The 18,753-nt window shown below is 35.7% G+C and overlaps 1 protein-coding gene across 2 annotated transcripts; it reads right to left on the bottom strand.

Annotated features, from left to right (window-relative positions):
- Positions 1 to 13,260: 13,260 nt before the first annotated feature.
- LOC139761849 (transmembrane protein 134) lies at positions 13,261 to 17,953 on the bottom strand. 2 transcript variants are annotated; one of them, XM_071686382.1, is made up of 3 exons: positions 17,590 to 17,953; positions 16,093 to 16,237; positions 13,261 to 14,634 (listed from the first exon to the last, which is right to left on the bottom strand). In XM_071686382.1, exons 1-3 carry the CDS (start codon positions 17,824 to 17,826, stop codon positions 14,456 to 14,458), a joined length of 561 nt encoding a protein of 186 aa, XP_071542483.1. In that variant the 5' UTR covers positions 17,827 to 17,953; the 3' UTR covers positions 13,261 to 14,455. The 2 variants fall into 2 exon arrangements, with proteins under 2 accessions (XP_071542483.1, XP_071542484.1); XM_071686383.1 differs by having other exon boundaries at positions 14,306 to 14,634; positions 17,689 to 17,953.
- Positions 17,954 to 18,753: the final 800 nt, after the last annotated feature.

The following is an 18,753-nucleotide window of genomic DNA, read 5'->3' as shown; positions in this document are numbered from 1 at the left end:
GTGTATAGGTCGACCAAATTTTTGAGGGTAGTGGAACAACAATTTAGGGTAATAAAGCATCATATTTTATGGCATGTGAAAGTCATTTCAGAAAATCCTAACTAAAATTGCACTTTACGTCTTTTTTTTTACATTGAAATACATCACGTTTCAGGAAAACTACTATTGTTTCTGAGAACATCTTCATTCAGGCACAATTAAGGTAAAATATATTGTAACATTTTTGGGGGAAAACTTCCAGAACCTGAAGTACCTCCAATCAAAATCTGGGGCCTCCCGTTCCAGGGACTGCCCCTCAAGGGCCGCCTCGCTTGTCCCAGGGACTAGAACCCCTATGGCGTTGACACACACACACACACACATTCTTCCAATTCATGTACGTTCCACTTCTGTCTCATATTCTTATCGTCTTTTTCTCTTAATTTCGTAAGTAATTTACAGCAGTAAGTACTCGGACGACGAATTCACCCTACGTCTACAAGACGTGCACCAATGTGGCATACCTAAAGGGCGTACTTATATAGCTCAAAAACAAGACTGTATGAAAAAAGGAAGACACAGGAGTGGAATTAGGGCGATGGAAGACGATATGACATGTCCATAATGGTCCCTGACTCCAAAAATCATAGGTGATTAACTGTAGGGTAAGGATATTAGTATTGTCAATACTTTAGGAGAGAGATTCGGCGAGAATACGTGGATAAAATGGATCCCGAGTTTGAAACAGGTGAAGAACGTTCTGAATTGCATCAAATCATCTTTGGATGTTACAAAGGTCTTGTACTAGAGAGGCCGGCTGAGGCTTGTACAAAAGGAATTAATGGAAACAGGATAGATATCAGAAGGCTTAAGACGTTAGACTCAATTGGTAATGAACACTGACCAAAGAGCTGGGTTGGCTGTGGACTGATTGTTACAACCAGGTATCGAACCCATGTGCTCAACCCTGTGTGGCCAATGAATGCTTCATGGTCAGAAACGATATATATATATATATATATATATATATATATATATATATATATATATATATTATTTTTTTTTTTCATACTATTCGCCATTTCCCGCGGTAGCGAGGTAGCTTTAGGAACAGAGGACTGAGCCTTTGAGGGAAATCCAAACTTGGCCCCCATCTCTGTTCCTTCCTTTGGAAAATCAAAAATGAGAGGGGAGGATTATTATTTTATTATTATTTTATTATTATTATTTTGCTTTGTCGCTGTCTCCCGCGCCTGCGAGGTAGCGCAAGGAAACAGACGAAAGAAATGGCCCAACCCACCCCCACACACATGCACACACACACACGTCCACATACGCAAACATACACACCCACACATCCCAACGTACACACATATATACACACACAGACACACACATATACACGCACACAATTCACACTGTCTGCCCCTACTCACCCCCATCGCCACCACGCCACACACGGAATAACATCCACCTCCCCCCTCATGTGCGCGAGGCAGCGCCAGGAAAAGACAACAAAGGCCCCATTCGCTCACACTCAGTCTCCAGCTGTCATGCAATAATGCCCGAAACCACAGCTCCCTTTCCACATCCAGGCCCTACAGAACTTTCCATGGTTTACCCCAGACGCTTCACACACACACACACATATATATATATATATATATATATATATATATATATATATATATATATATATATATATATATATATATATATATATATGTAGTGAAAAAACTGCAGTCTCTTATCACTTCTCAACGGCACCTTTCCTATCTTCACTTTACTATCTCTCCTCATCTTTTATCTCCTCCAAACGCCTTGTGATGGTGCCCGCAATATCTATCTCCCTCTCGCTCTGAATGTCTTGACTGGCCTGTGACTTCAAGGAATTGCGTTTTTCTGGCCAAAACATCTTGGAAGTGGAGGAAGAGGAGAGATGATGGCAAGGGTGAGAAAGATGGGAAGAGAAGAAAAAGATAAAGGATATGATATCCTTTGAAGGAATATGACAAGAATGGTTAAAATCCTCAGAAAGAAGAGGAGGATGAAGGAAAATAAGAGAAGGAGTACATGCAGGAAGAGTAAGAGAAGAAGGTGAGAGAAAAAAGAAGAAAAAAAAGAGGACCTGCAGAAAATTCGTAACAGCTATTATCATATGATGTTATCTACCAAATAACATCATAATACTAAATTTCTATTCCAGATAGATGATGTTGGGATATAGTGGAAGAGAAGTCTATTTCCCTCAAGTCTCCTCTACCAATGAACAGCTGGCACGATAGGAAAAGAAAATAGGAAAACGCCATACGTAGAAGAAAACAATCATTTCTTATAAGCATGAAAAAAAACATGATAATGATCTATGTAAATTTCTGTTAATGTTACCCAAACTGGGGAAATTTTTGTCCTGTTGATTTTTCGAGGCATTAATGAAGTTTGCATCAGTCTGACATTAACTATACTTTCGCTGTTAAACTAATTTATAAATAAACTTTCTCCTACGTCAGTATTGCATCATTTCCCTTTAACTGTCTTACCATTTGCATAGCACAGAAAAAAAAAGCAATGGGAGAACACACATCGTTAGATATAATGAGAGCCCAGGGTGCAGCCGCTTACATATATCTCATAACTCCACTACAATTAAGTCTACCACCATATGATACAGAGCTGTAACACACCTAAAGCAGAACAGATAAAAAAATCCACATACCCCTAAGCCTATTAGCCACCTCTCTGTCCATTATCACCAATCTACAACCCAACACAAACAGTTATAGATGTCATTGTCTCGTTGCATCAATAGAATAGACACCTCATTTCGGGCTGAAACTGTCAGTAGCTGTGATGTAGAAGCCATTCACCTTTCACTGTTAAATGACTACTAATTGCATTCACAGTCGTTGCATTCATCAATCATTGTTTCTAACACCATTCGTCTGATATGTTTGTAAACTCATGTATACAGTTACTTCAGATTTTCTTCTATTGGCATATCATTAACATGTACATACTTCCCCCCCCCCCCACCCCATACTTAAACGCTGTTTTCTGCGTTAGTAAGGTAGCGCTGTAAACAGACATAGAAAGTCCGCACTCACTCGCATCCATTCTCTAGCTGTCATGTGTAATGCACCGAAACCAAAGCCCCCTATCTACAACCAAGCCCCACAGACCTTTCCAACCAGGAATCTCATCTCTGTTCACACAAAATAATAATTACTGATGACAAAATAAGATGTAATCAGGAAATGATTTTCTGTCCCAATACTACAAACTGTTACCTTTTACACATGAGCAAAATATATATACAAGGACAACCAAAGATCTCTTAAACAAACAAATCACTTAAACAAACAAATGGCTATGAATATACAAATCATGGGCAAGAGAAAATTACACTACCTATCTTGGTGCTGCCAACAGAAAGAAACAATCTCTCACTGAACATTTCGGCCTATCTATGATTGTAACTTCACAGGGCCAGCTCTAATTGGCTGAGTAAAAACATGTATATGAGATACTGACGTCACAGTCAAGAAGTGATTGGCAATAGGTCCCCCTCCAACAATCATGCCAACCACAGCTGACTGCAGTCCCTCCTATCTCTTGTGGACATGTACTTGTTTTATAAAGATATCAACACTATACAAATAAATTAATTCAATCCACACAGAGCAACACAATTTCATCACAACCTATATACATCAAGTGTAGTAGCTAAATTTTATATTCCATCAGGGTCTGGTTATATCATACTATCCCAATCTCATTTTCATCTCATGTATTACCTCATCCATAAACAACCTGAGTGCACTCCCGCATTCATTCCACTCCACTTTCATTGCCAAATGCAAAAATTTGCTCTTTTCTCCCTCTTCCATTTCTGAACCCACTTTCTTCCTTACCTACAAGAAATTCACTAATATTCTCAACAAAATCATAATTCAACAATATAACAAATATACTTCTTGTAGTCAGTTCTACTTCTTTCACCTGTATACAATAAAATAATCATTGCTTTTTTCCATTTTTAAGGTTCATGGCCAACTTTCCATGATGTCATATACACCTTCCAAATCAATTCAGTTGCAGCTTCACTTCTCTTTTTCACTATACCACACTCATCACATCCATTTATCAAATGTTTCATTTAATACTACCCCATCACAATTTGCAGTATCCTATTTGAAAACTGGAGACATGTTTACTGCAGTAATGAAAACAGTATACATTAATGCTCCTACATTTACAAGAGAATAAAACAATCTATATTACATGAAGTATATTGTCATTCATCTCACATCATAAATACCTGTATTTACAGTATATATCTCATATGTCTAACATTACTCCAAATATTGTGCTTCTGTACATAAAAATAGCTTTCAGGCTCCATCTGTATTAGACCACAAGTTTTGTCTATCAGATATATGTTTCTTGTGCTATCTTTCATCTCATTTAAAGGAGTGTAGTGAAATATATAAAGCATCATGATGAATATCAGTCATCAGCACTTATTCTGAGCTACAGATCTTCAATAACAGCATTAATGAACAAAATAAACTGCAACTTCATATCTTGAAGAGTTTGAGATGCAACTTGAAAATATGATATCAATATGGCAAATCTACTTAGTGTCTAGTTTTAAACAATTCTAAATCCCTTTTCATTCAACACCTGGAAAACCACCTAAAACGATGGGTATCATCACACTAGTACCTGTTTAAGTACATACACATAAATGATGACAGAGCAAGTCTTTATCAAAGATCACAGATTATATCTTAAGTTGTAACACAGAGACTATAAGAGTTTTGTTTGACAAACATTGCTGATTCAAATGAATTATAATGCAAGCAAATTTTCAAGACCAGTATTATTATATGAGGATTTCACTGAAATGCACAAACAGTAGGTCAATAGTCCAAAATTTTCAGTCTTTATTCTTATTCAGCTGCTTGCTTTCCCAGTTGGCACTCATGCAGGCTATTGCCCATAATGAATACTTTGAATTTCACTAAAATTGCACTCTATTTACATTTGTACAATATGGTAACATACTACTGAAGGTATAAGTTTACATGACTAAAATTGCTTAAACCTAAAAGTAATATTATTTTACATAACCGTATCTTGAGAAGTGTTAAATGCTCATTCCTAGTTGAAAACTTTTATAGGTGACTAACACATAACCCTATCTTTAATTCAAAATTATCAATTTATAATCTTATGCAAGTTTCAGTAAAAAACATTAAAAAAGCAACTAAAAATGTTTCAAGGTAAAGTACCCATAAGAGATTACACATTCCTGAACTCCATTAAATATTCAACTAATCTACTCACAGCATAAGCTATGTTTAAACTATCAACAAGCCTGAAAGTTACTCAATCTTTTCCTGCTTACTGAAACTTTATCAAAGACTGTTTTACTGCATATTTATTAGGCACACTGTGTGATCATCAATGTCCATGAACACGACTATCTTTTGTCTTGTACATGATCAGCAGACAGTCAAAAGACATTAAATTTGCTAAACTGATGTTCAACATACAACTCCAAATTCATATTTTTCTTTGACTGAGATCATACGCACAAAAACTAGAAAATTTTGATGACATTCTTCCTTTATGTGAAAAAAATTATTCATTGTAGAGTTAAGTCTGAGGAAATTTGGAGATTGGTATGGTAAATAAAGTTGTATTCAAAATCATAAGTTATGAAGTTCTGTACTAAATCTTGGCTAAGCATGGCTACTTGGTGGTAGTAATATGCATAAACAGGGAACTTTGCTATTCTTTGCATTCTTTCTCATGAAATCAGAGGTCTGCTAATCTAATAACTACTCCTTGGACAATTGGTCTCCAATGTTGATACAACGGAAATGATAGGTAATACAAAATACTAAAGAATTTACAAAATATTAACACTCCAAATTCCACATAATGTAACAACAAGAAAGTTTTCAAACTATATTCACATGAATAATAACAATCAAGGTATATAATTTTCTGTCATCAAAACAGACTCCTAAAGAGTATTTGAAGACTATTTCACTTCCAAACAATCATTATAGATAATGGACTAGACATTTATGAGAATTATTAGGCAAAATGATGGCATAAAATCTGTGGCAAAACTATATTAAAGATGCCTCTACTCGAAGAAACAGAAAGACAAAATGACAACTTTGAGTTACAGCAATAGGATTCTGTTGATAACCAAGTCAAACTTACAGATGGACAGGATTTTCCCCTTTGGAAGGCATTAGATTGACCAGCCTCATTAGCCTATTAAGGCACTACTTTTCGACAGGCATATAAGAAAAGCTTTCTCCCTGATGCCTTTCTCCTCTTAAAGGTTTATCTTAATGGCTACATTCATACTGTAGTCCTAATTTTAAGTACAACAGTGATTTTAAATCACCACATGACAAACCATTCCATACTCAAAGAATCACTCATTGACAGCTCAATCATTGCATCAGTACACAGTGAGAAAAATGAACATACTGTAGACCAAATTACAACTGTTCCATTGATCTAAAAATCAGCCTTCCTGTAGCCCTACCTACATCTATAACGATCATAAAATCATTAATAATAAAAGTCATCATTAAGAATGATTTTCTACCAATTACTAGTCTGTTAAATATCCACAAAATTGTAAAATCAGTTTTTTCTATTCGCTTATTTCCCTCCTTTGCTATACACTTTTCCTTTTTCACCAAGGTTACCTTATCACTAAGTCCTAATTTTGTAGTTCAAAACATTCTCACAGGTGGCACTTATTCTAACTTTACTTCTAACAACATTATCAAAAGGCAATAGCTTCTTTTTTTGACATCTACTTCAACTGACAGAAAACTTTATCAATAGTTTTCAATGCCACAGGCAGACCTTAAAAAACAATTCTTTTTCAGTACCTGCACACACTTCCTGCATTAGCAGAAGCATTAAGAATAGTGAATCTTGCCCAAAAATATGCTCACTTAGCATCTCCTGTTCCTAAAAGTTATAATATAGGATAGGAGCTCCTGCTCCTACCCAGTTTCATGTGGGTTATAACTTACTGAACAAACAGAGCAGATATGTATTGGTATATACTGTACATATTTACACTTATGATACCTCACTAATGCAGAAAACAGTGAGCATGTATGAAAAAATATTACACTTCAGTTTCATGATGGTGTTAAAAATATAGGTACAATGTAAACAGTGTAATTGATTATGGGGTACATATAGCATCACTTAACTAATAAAATTCATATGGCGTAACAAGTGTTAAATTCAACATTTCTTAAAACATCTGAAATGAATTATCTTCAAAGTGCATATATTGTACTGCCTTTGTAACATCTGCTATTGAGAAAACATAATATGCAGATCTCGAAGATGAAAAACCATTTCTTTACAATATCCAACAAGCATCTGAGAGGGCACAGCTTTACCCCCTAAAAACAGGGTGTATCCTGGTAAATTCTCCCTCCTACTGCTAACATAAAACATACGAAGCCAGTTGATATTCATTCTACGGAACGTTGAGAGGGAACTTTCACAACTGTGTATTTTGTATAGGGTCATTTTACACTTTAGACCTACTTAGAGTTCCTAAATCTTGAAAATCTCAATCAGTGTGAAACCCATATTCTCTATGATCTTTATTACAGAAGATATACCTGACTCCTGTCGCATAGGAATTAAGAACTGGAGAAATAATAAACATCTCAATGACATGGTTCTTTACCTAGACGGGGTATTTGCCCCAAAACTGCAAACTCCACATAGAAAAAACATTAGAATAAATGCCATTTCTTAAGGGCTGCAAAGGTAAGAACATGATTTGTTGTTTCAAAAAGAAAAATAATAGAACAAACCTAATTTCATTAACCCTTACCCCTTCAGTCCAACACCTGTGATACAATTGGGACCAGAGTCCTACACATGAGATGACCAGATATCTAAATAGTACTTAATCTTCTTAGTCAAAACATTTAAGAGACTTTTGTAAGAGACACTGCCTATGGTGACAAAACTGGTGAAGTGAAGGGGATTTAATTTTGGGTACTTACAGTAAGCTGCCAAAACAAAAATTTGTCTCAGGTCTTTTGGCCTGCCTTAAACCGAAAGCAAAAACAAAAGTTCCATTTTAGGCCAAAACAGTAATCAAAAGCCTATGAGTTTTGTGCCAAGCAATGATCCACAAGAGGGTTCTAAATTTTCAGACTAAAATATCATAACTGAAGAGGGACAAATTTGGTTAACAATGTAAACTTTTGGTTCTATAAATAACAGACAACCAAAGCTCCATAAACATTCTAGTCTGGGGTGATCTATCCTGTTCTGAAACATCTGGCCAACAATAAGGGCTGAAGTTGTGCATACTGTCTTTGGCACTACCTCACTGCAGTGAGTTGCTGCATAGTTGTTGGATCATCTTAAGTGAGGATCAGATGGATTCCTATGTATTATGACAGTTAAAAGGGGTTATTTACCAAAGATACACCCTATTTTAGGATGTAAAAGTGTTTTAATCCCCCACAGAACAATTGCTCTCTCAGATATTCAAGGGATTCTACTGATGCAGAAAGACTATACGTATGCATACTCATTCATTCAACCACTAACATGTTTTCTTTCACAGAAAACTGTTGTATCATAGATTAAAATTAACATAATCAGACTACAATCAATAAAGCTTACATTGTATCCTTGATTCACTGTGTAAATAATATATAATCAGGCTAAGAATCTCCAAACAAAAATTTACAAGTTGTAGTGACAACAATAATACCAAACACTTAAACAATACTTCTACAGACTAATTTCTTCTTTGTTACTATACCCTGCAGCATCAACTATAATGTTGACAAATTAATCAAAAATCTATAAACAATGAAACAAAAATGATGTCAACACTAAGCAGCAGATTACTGGGCAATTCAGGGTTTACACTAAACGCATTTTCAAAAAATCTTAATCAGTGCAAAATTATATCAACAAATTCCTTGTTGCACCAAGACTCTTGACAAAGAGGCACACAGATAAGTATGTTTTTCTGGATATTGTCCAAGTAATAGATCTGTTGCTTTGGTCCCAAGGAAGCACTACTGTGGGATAGTTATATGAAGTGCCCTTTTTATTAAAGATGGTTCTAGCCACTGGCCATTTTCACACAACAGCATTGCACGTAGTCTGTTACATATGTGCTCAATCTATACACTTACTTTCAGCTATTTTCCATTTCCCTATGTCTACTATTTTCCTAGTCTCCAACTTAACTTTCTCATGCCTTTACCCCTGCTTTCTCTCATATGTATGAACTAGCTAAGGCAACTTTCACTCTTTTTCCTTCTCGTAAATGGAATTAGCTTCATGTGATACCCACACCAAAATGTAACGTTTAGGAAATATGATGTGTGGCTATCAGGTCTTCAACACCTGAACACATGGCTACAGTTAGCAGTAAAGAGAAATCAAGAAATTCTATAAGAACTATCCTGCTGTGAGTGCAAGAAAAGACACACAATAAAGACACTACACAGTTTCAGGTCTGAGTAAACCAAAATTAGAAATTAAATGTTATGATGTCTGGACAGATGAACAGATACTGGAATGAATAACAAAACAGTAATACTGTGGGAGAAATGGAAATAATTCATTCAATACTGTTTCCTGCTATTCATGATAGTTGATTTAAATCAATTACCAAACAGCTCACTCAAAGCAATCACTACATATATTTCGACACTTGAAAGCATCAAAGTTCCCTTTTTTCTTCTTTTGTGAGACATCTTTCTTAATAAAGGCAACAGTAATATGATGAGTCTGCTAATAAAGTAAAAATGTCATGTACCTGAATTGTACTGTAACAGGAATGATCAAAGTGAAGCAAATAAAAAATCTAAACAAACCTAAACTATAATAAAATAGCTCATCACTATAGAGAATATATTCACACTGAAAGTCATGAAGTGCAATAAATGACAAAGAAAAGAAATGCTAAGGGAAATGCTGAACATTCACTGACAAACAAAATACAAAAGAAGTATGTAAAGGGAAAAAAGGAGTATGATGTATGAAGATGTAGGGGAATAGGAAATGCAGGGAGAGGAGGATGAGTGCTGGTAACAGTGCTAGATGTAGCAACATAAGTTATCTTATATGCACAAAATGACAATCATCACTGTTAAGTTGTGCTGTCTTTCGCTGTCTTTCACTGGACTGATAGAAGCCTCTATGATTTATGATGGTAATCACCATTTCTAACATGCAAAGGGAAGTGCTATTTTCAAATGCTAAAGGCAAAAGTATGTTTTCATGTGGTTTACTCTATTCTAAAGCAATCTCACTAACAAGAGAGAGTAATGTGTTCTAGTCCCAGAAATACAAATGAGATTTCCTGATATATTATGTTAAAGGTAACATTCGCATAGTTTTAGAGGATAATTGCTTTCTATGGCAAAAGGTTAAGTTAAGGAAATCTTATTGATCAACTATGTTGTAAACATCTACCCCTCCCCTAATGTCTGGAGAACTGTTTTCCAATATCAAAGGAAAAAGTTAGTTGTTACTGTATACGATCTACTATTCTTTAAACAGCACTACCTAACAGCATCACCATGTGCTGTCTTCTGATGCCAGATATAAAGCCTTGTTATTAAGTTACCTAATGTACCATGCTCTAACTAGCAACCTTTACTGATATAGGGAAATGCTGTTTTTCAATGCCAAAGTTAAAAGCATACAAATTTTGTATGGCAATATAGAATAACCAAAGGCTTTGCATGATAATACTAAACATGCTATCATGATATCAATTGGCAACTGCTGATCAAAATTAGAAAGTCTTTAAAAGTATAATCTACCATAATTTAAAATGTGACATGTGAAAACTGGGAAATTAATGCTACTTCAACAGTGTTACACAGCATAAATAAAGATCTGTCCTGTTTACTTCATTCTGTGGCATTTGTGGCCCTTTCATGATAGAAATCTAAAAGATGCAGTAACTACATACAGCATAGTATGCCTACCATTCCCTTTAAGCAGGGTTAATCATTAAGAAATGTCAGGCCATCTCTTAAAATCTTAACTTGAGCACTGACAATGATGAGATTCTCAAAATTAATCATAAAAGCGTAATCTAATAAGTTAACATCTTTACTTAAAGCAAAATCTTGGCACGTCAAGAAACATCAAAGTCGAGAGGCAGGATTTTCATCAGTACAACTTTACAGTTAACAGCCTCCAAGAATAAAAACATGTTAATGAAAAAAAAATCTTAAAATAAAAGACCTATGGATATTCAACTGCAAGAGTCATAAGCAGATAGACATTGTAGATGATACTTGGCATGAGGCACCCAAAAAAGAATACAGGATATCCAGATCACTTAATAGATACAGAGGTAAACAAACATCCATATGACTAGCAAAATAGGCTAACAGAGTTCATTAAGTAAACCCCCTTCGAAGTTTGTTTTTCTTAAGCTGAATATGGTCTATATATTTACCAATGACTTACTGCCATGTAGATATTGCTAACCATATCAAAAAGATTTATGCAGTATACTTTCCAGGTACTACAATGAGAACTTCACACAGATATCCCACTATTCATGCACTTCTATATTTTTGCTTAAAGAACAATGTTATGATGACAAAATCCCTGATGACTATCAATCACAGAGGAAGTAAATATGAAATATTGTTTATGTAATGTCATTTTTCATAATTTCCATGAGTTTATGAAAATATGATTTTGCTATCATAGTATTAACTCCCAATATTTGTCATCTAAACTAAATTAGAAAAGTTTCTAACCTCCTACTGAGCTCAGCCTCAATATCAAACTGGTAATAGAAATATAGAGCAACACTTTGATTACAGAATACTATTCTAAAACACGCACAAATTCACGGCATAACACAATATAATACAAATCTGTAGCATATAAAGGTACTGACAAACTTCACATATTATCAAATAGGCATAGACTTCATTAATTCATATGTAAAAAAATTTCAACAAAAAGTTAAGATATATTGATATACTGAAGGCTAATTCATTCATTTAAAATGAAATAATTATTCAAACTACTAACATCACCTTAAAAATGTTGTCAACTACTTTTATATCATTTTACCCTCTATGTAAAAAACCTTCCCACTTGCTTTAAGACAACTGAGAGAGAGAGAGAGAGAGAGAGAGAGAGAGAGAGAGAGAGAGAGAGAGAGAGAGAGAGAGAGAGAGAGAGAGAGAGAGAGATATGTCAGGCCTGGTTATTAGTAGACTCTGGTTTTGGTGTATCATACATAACAACCAGAGAGTGGATGTGAGTGAATGAAGCAATTTCTTTGTCAGTTTTTGATGCCACCTTAGAAAAAATATGCTAGAAGATAAATTCCTTCAAACTGACATAATACTAAACATGTTTTCCAATGGCAGGCTTAAGTAGGTAACAAAAAAAATAGCATTTATGATGAATTAAGACAAACAGGCTCATATTGAACACTTCCACTTCACTCACATCCAATCAATCTTCTCTCTTGTTGAATCTATGCCTCATCTCATCACATATGCCTCTGTATGCTCAGAATTGGACAGTTTCTCAGTGGGGCAGTCACAACCTAGTTATGTTTAATGCCTCTAATACCCATTCTTCTTTCAATTTCCCATTTTTAAGCCTCCCACACATTGCCCATATCCTTTGATGACTGTAATGCACTCAACAGAGTAAACATATTTTGAATCACCATACAATCTAAGCTAATCTTGGAAATCAATTACACAAATACCTAAGGCAGTCTCTATAAGCTTAGGAGACCTATTTAGAGGGCAAAATTCTTCTCTTTAAAAAAATTGCTCTGATTACTCAAAAAAAAGTGATTTGCTTGCTCTTACATCTGAGGTTTTATCTCTATGTATTTACTTGATAGTAAAGTTCAAAGCAATCTGACCTGTCAGTTTTCCGTTTGATCTCAAAACTTGCCATACTGTTTTCCTCTTCTATAGATATCATTTTAGTTTCTGCTCCCTAAAATGAGTTGCTTGTTTTCCCCATCATTAACTTAAATGTGTAACACTGGACAACCAACACTGTTCCATGATCACTGTGTGGCTGTAGGCAATTCAAAGATAAGTCATTGTGATGTCTATTTTTCCCTGAATCACTCAGCTTTGGAATTCTTTCCCATCTAATATCTTTCAGAGTTGGTAAGATTTGCTCCTTCTTAAAAAGCAAGTTTTCCACTTCCTCCAAAACCGAAATTAGTTTTTCCTTTCTTCTTACTTCTAAAGCTCTAGCTTTTTTTTTCTTTTGCTTCATTGAAAGCCTCACATGGCTCTTCTGGCCATGAACTGAGCCTAAAATACATAAAAACATGAAAGAACAATGATTGTGAATCAGAAAAGCTGGAGTTAATCATTCCTTCCACAAGACCTTGCATCTATGTTTATGCTTATATCAATTTTTACATCCATTTCTTGAAGAGTGAGAGGGCATAACGATAATAGTCATTTCTTAGGACCTCATACTAATATCATAGGTTTTGCTACAAATATTTCCAACAAATCCATCTTTAAAACATGGAGCAAACCTAACTGTTTCCAACATCTTTGAATATAAACAAATTCAATATTCTGATAATCAGTCTGAACATCCTCTTTTGAAATAAAAGAACTAGCCTTCAGTAGTTGTAAACACAGAAAGTAGAGATATAATCAACAAGGAAAACACCTACAATTTATATACATTATGCCTAAATAATGAATATGTTTGTGTCATGTACAAACAGTATGCAAGTTCAATACTGTATGAAATACCCTGTACAGCAGGAGTAAATATTACTCTTTGTGCTTACACTACATATTGTGATTAAGAATATAGGCAGAAAGCACTGTAATACATGAGCAAGTGATACTTCATAGAGATGTTTTACTTTGAAAACATACTGCAGTACTTATAAGAAAAAGATATTTCCAAAGGTCAAGAAAAATAAATTAGTCTTTAAAAAAAAAGAAAATCTAAGGAATACTATTACCCTAGCAATAGAACCAAAAATGGCATATCTCCCACTGTTTTGCATATCACAGGAAGTGACAATTGGGGTGGATTTGAGAGACCATCTCTTTTAGCAATACACTTCTATCTAATGCATTCAGAATAAAGTATATTCTCTGTATCTTCAGTTTCTACACCAGGTCCCTATAAAAATACTTAAACCACCTGGTGCAGTTAGGAAAGGTGATAATAATGATGATAATAATAGTGATAATAATAATAACATCATCAATGGTAATCACAATAACTCTGAGTAAAACCTAAAGCAGTGAGATCTACTCCACTCTTAAACTTTTTCAATACTTAAAATATTCCATATCATCTGTCTAATGTAATATATGACTAATCCCAATTCAGTTATAAGTATGGGGAGCTCAGAAACTGTATCCCATAATCCAATTCATGATCAGTTGAAAAGTGGAAGGTTGTAAAAGTCATAACCACGTCTTCCCCATACTGCCAGTATAACGTAAACTACATGATAAGCTCCTGGGATAAAGCATATAAGACCAGCAATGATGAACACTGGTCCAGAAAGACTTTCAAGTGGGACAGCTTCGACGACTATACCAGTACTGAGCAAAACTGCAAAGGAAAAACTCAGTAAGACTAAATGACAAATACAGGGACTGTATCAATACCTTCTTTTAATGCAAGTTTTGATGATACTGATGTAAACATTCACAAGCTTTAAAAATATTTACTGAATTTATGAGAGGCCTATTCCAAAAGGATTATGAACAAATGCAATTCAAGCAAACTAGGTATTTTCATTTGTAGATGCATGTAGTGTTCTATCTATCTATTCATATACATCTCTAATGCCCTTTCCCTCTGGGAACAATCATCAAGAGGGTGGCCATGGCAAAAATCTCCACTTATCTCTGTCCTTTCAGGCCTCCCTCGCATTCACCATTCCACACATTCTTCCACAATATCTCTCCCACCTGTAATATTTCATTTCTATTTCCCCATGTCACCGATGGTCTTCCTTTCACACTACCACCTTTAATTGTAATACTATAAAATCTACTTGTGAATTCCCCATCTTGTATTCTTTCCACATGCTCAAATCACCTCACAGTATTATGTTTCATCCACTCTACCACTCCACAATTCATTTCCTTAACATTTTCTGCCATATCCCATCTCTCACACACCCCTTCATTTCTTTCTTCATTTCAAAATAACATGGTGTTATTATCAGTTATTGTAATCTTTAACAATTCCCAAAGCTTACATATTCATAATTTGCCAAGAAACAACAAAAAAGTAGTTTTTCTTAGCAACTCATTCACATAATACTAAGGATGAAAGCATGCTACTATTCTCATTTTTTTTTTTTTTTTATACTTTGTCGCTGTCTCCCGCGTTTGCGAGGTAGCGCAAGGAAACAGACGAAAGAAATGGCCCAACCCCCCCCATACACATGTATATACATACGTCCACACACGCAAATATACATACCTACACAGCTTTCCATGGTTTACCCCAGACGCTTCACATGCCTTGATTCAATCCACTGACAGCACGTCAACCCCGGTATACCACATCGCTCCAATTCACTCTATTCCTTGCCCTCCTTCCACCCTCCTGCATGTTCAGGCCCCGATCACACAAAATCTTTTTCACTCCATCTTTCCACCTCCAATTTGGTCTCCCTCTTCTCCTTGCTCCCTCCACCTCCGACACATATATCCTCTTGGTCAATCTTTCCTCACTCATCCTCTCCATGTGCCCAAACCACTTCAAAACACCCTTCATTTTTACAAATATATATAAAGTTTTACTTCAACTTCTTTCTTTCATTTATGTTCCAATTATATTCATGTACCACTCACAAACCATTTTGATTATAATCTGATTTCATGGAAAATGTATTCCATTAGGATTATAAACAGTACAAATACGTGCTTAATTATCTGCAAAAATACAGGAAATGTCAAAACTATATCAGCAACTTGTCCCTAACTAGCAACTATTATACTAATTTCCCGATACAATTGCAATTTGCACACAAACAAAAAAAAAATTTAAACTAACTTATTCCCATAATTAGGAGGAAGAAGGCTCCAGCTACTATTCTCCATTTTTCGCGGACCTTTGGATGGAGAAACCACCATCGTGGAGATTCTGAGAAACTGCAAGTGTCTCCAGGTATGAGAGAGTCACTATCACGAGATATTGCCTGTACAAAATAAAGTAGGTCAGAACTCTTAACAAGCAGCCACTGTATTGATAAACAGAACTAATGTGTGTTCATTCTAGCATTCTTTACACACAAATACAACATGCATGTGCAAGTTAGCTAACAAGCATAGGAGAGACCCTTGGATGTGAATATGCTGAGAGGCACCTGATTACTACTTGATGTAGGTGAAAATGGTTTGTTGAGGCTTAAGGAAAAGAGAAAATGATATGGATGGGAAGAGTGTCGAAGTGAAGGAGCTAGGAAAAGAGGAATGTGTGAAGAGAGACCAAAAGATGCTGAGAGCAGAAAAGCAAAAGATTAAAGTGAATGAATCTAATGGAGTGTGGGAGAAATGGGAGAAGCACTGACTACATTTAAAAGAGAAATAGGTGGCATGCGAAGGGGTGGACAAGTAAAAAAGAGGAGTGAGTGGAGGGATGAGGGAATCAAGCTGTTCATGAGAGAGAAAAGAGAGGTGTATGGGTGTAATCTGCAAGGTAGGAGTGCATGGGATTGGGAGATGTACAAGAGAAAGTGGAAGGAGGTCATAGGAGGGTGCAGGGACAGAGAAAGCAGTCAAATGAGAGTTGGGGTGAATAAGTATCAGCACAGTTCAGGGAGAATAAGAAAGTATTGTGAAAGGTGGTGAACAGTAAAAGAAAAACAAGAGAACAAATGGGAACATCAGTGAAGAGGGCAAATGGGTAAGAGGTAACCTCCTTTGCTCTTTCTTTACATGTCCAAACCTCCTTAGCTCTCTCAGTCATATTCAGCTATCACACCTCTCACTTACACTGTCATTCCTTAAGCAATCAACCCTCCTCACAATACTTGTTATCCTCAGGCATTCAGTTTTCAAAACATCCACCCCTCTTCATTCTTTTGCATTTTGGGCCCAAGGCTCAACTCACAAGTACTGTTAAGCCTACTATCAATCTGCAATCTCACTCACCCTGTGGTTTATTCAGTTAGTTTCAATGCACAGCAAAACTACAAATTTACCAAAATACAATCAACTACTACAGTTAAGGTGGGATATTCAGGTATTCTATTGATTTTTAACAGGTGGGATATTCAGGTATTCTGTTGATTTTTAACAAGTGTTTCATTAACCCAACATTCTCCCTGATTTCAAAACCCTCACCACTACCACCTTACCTATTATTGCTAAAAAGAAAATAATGCTTTAAATTACGCTCTGCCACTTTTTCTGTTCTCTACACACTACACAACTATTGCAAAACAAGTCAATACCCAAGACTTTTGGCACAGGATGGCTTAATTACTGTTTTAAAGGTGGAACAAGGGAAGCATATAATTATCACTAGACACATGGAATACGTGCTTACGTCTACATCAGGTACAGTGAGAAGACCTTTAACACCACTAGCCGCGCCTACGCCCGACAGAGGATCTTCCACTCTAATCGCTACGTCTTCTGTTCCTACATTTTCATCTCTATTCTTGGGTTTCAGGGGTGAGCGTTCGTTTGTAGCACCGTAGAGACGGATAGCATCGTCTGCGTCCTCTTCAAAAGCATCTTCTATGCTAAACTTGGGCTGGCTCCTGCTTTGTTTACTAGCCATATTTGATGTTACTCTCTGGCTAGCAACCTATGGCAGCAAATGGTTGAGGTAGCGAACTTATTCAGCGAACCCATTAAGGTAGTTCAAATCACCTGACGATCGTTTTTAATGCACAGCACCTACCCAATATCACAAAAAAAAAAAAAAATATATAGTCATTCTGTACAACTCGCTAATTTGGGATATATTCTAAGTAATGTTTCAAATAAGCAGTGCTTGGAGCCTGGATTGATCAATCCCGGATGACAACCAAAAGTGAGTCAGCTGCTACAGCCAGCAATGACAGCATTTGTTTCAGGTATTACCGCTATTCAAAGTTTACATATAGGGTATTTTTTTCCATAATATATTGGAATATGTCTTGTTTTATAATCTAAGATAGCACTAAAAGATAAAGTGAAAGCCATTTACCAATATATGTAACTTTACCTTTGAGAATCTTTCTTTTGTCACAATGTAAAAATTACTTTGCAATCTATATAATATGCATACTTGGCATGAGAGACTAACAATGAACGCTTTGCGTAAAGTTTCTTGGTATATCAATGAAATCCTAGTAAGATGAGTAATACATTAATGATGAATAACATGGTCATGGATTAACCCTCGTTGCATTCAATTTCTAATATATATAATACATACTTCTATTGGTGATGTCACTGATCTTATGGTGCTTAGCGACTTAATACGTGCAGGCCATGCTAGCACAGCGACCCTCCTTGTCAGTGTAAGCTTAATGCGATCCAGATTACAGATTTATCCAAGCCCATGATTAAAATGACCAGATTCTCATGAGTTAAAGGCCGGGCATCGCTTCAGCAAGGAAAAGAAGGAACTGCTATCGCTTACGTCCAACACCAGTATGATTCACACAGGTGACGTAAAATCATATTGACTATTACCCTACTTACCTTTTTCTGCTCTTCA

This window comes from Panulirus ornatus, chromosome 42 (genome assembly GCF_036320965.1).
Source record: "Panulirus ornatus isolate Po-2019 chromosome 42, ASM3632096v1, whole genome shotgun sequence".
In the NCBI taxonomy this organism is placed as follows: domain Eukaryota; kingdom Metazoa; phylum Arthropoda; class Malacostraca; order Decapoda; family Palinuridae; genus Panulirus; species Panulirus ornatus.
This window is presented reverse-complemented; position numbering and strand designations above follow the sequence as displayed.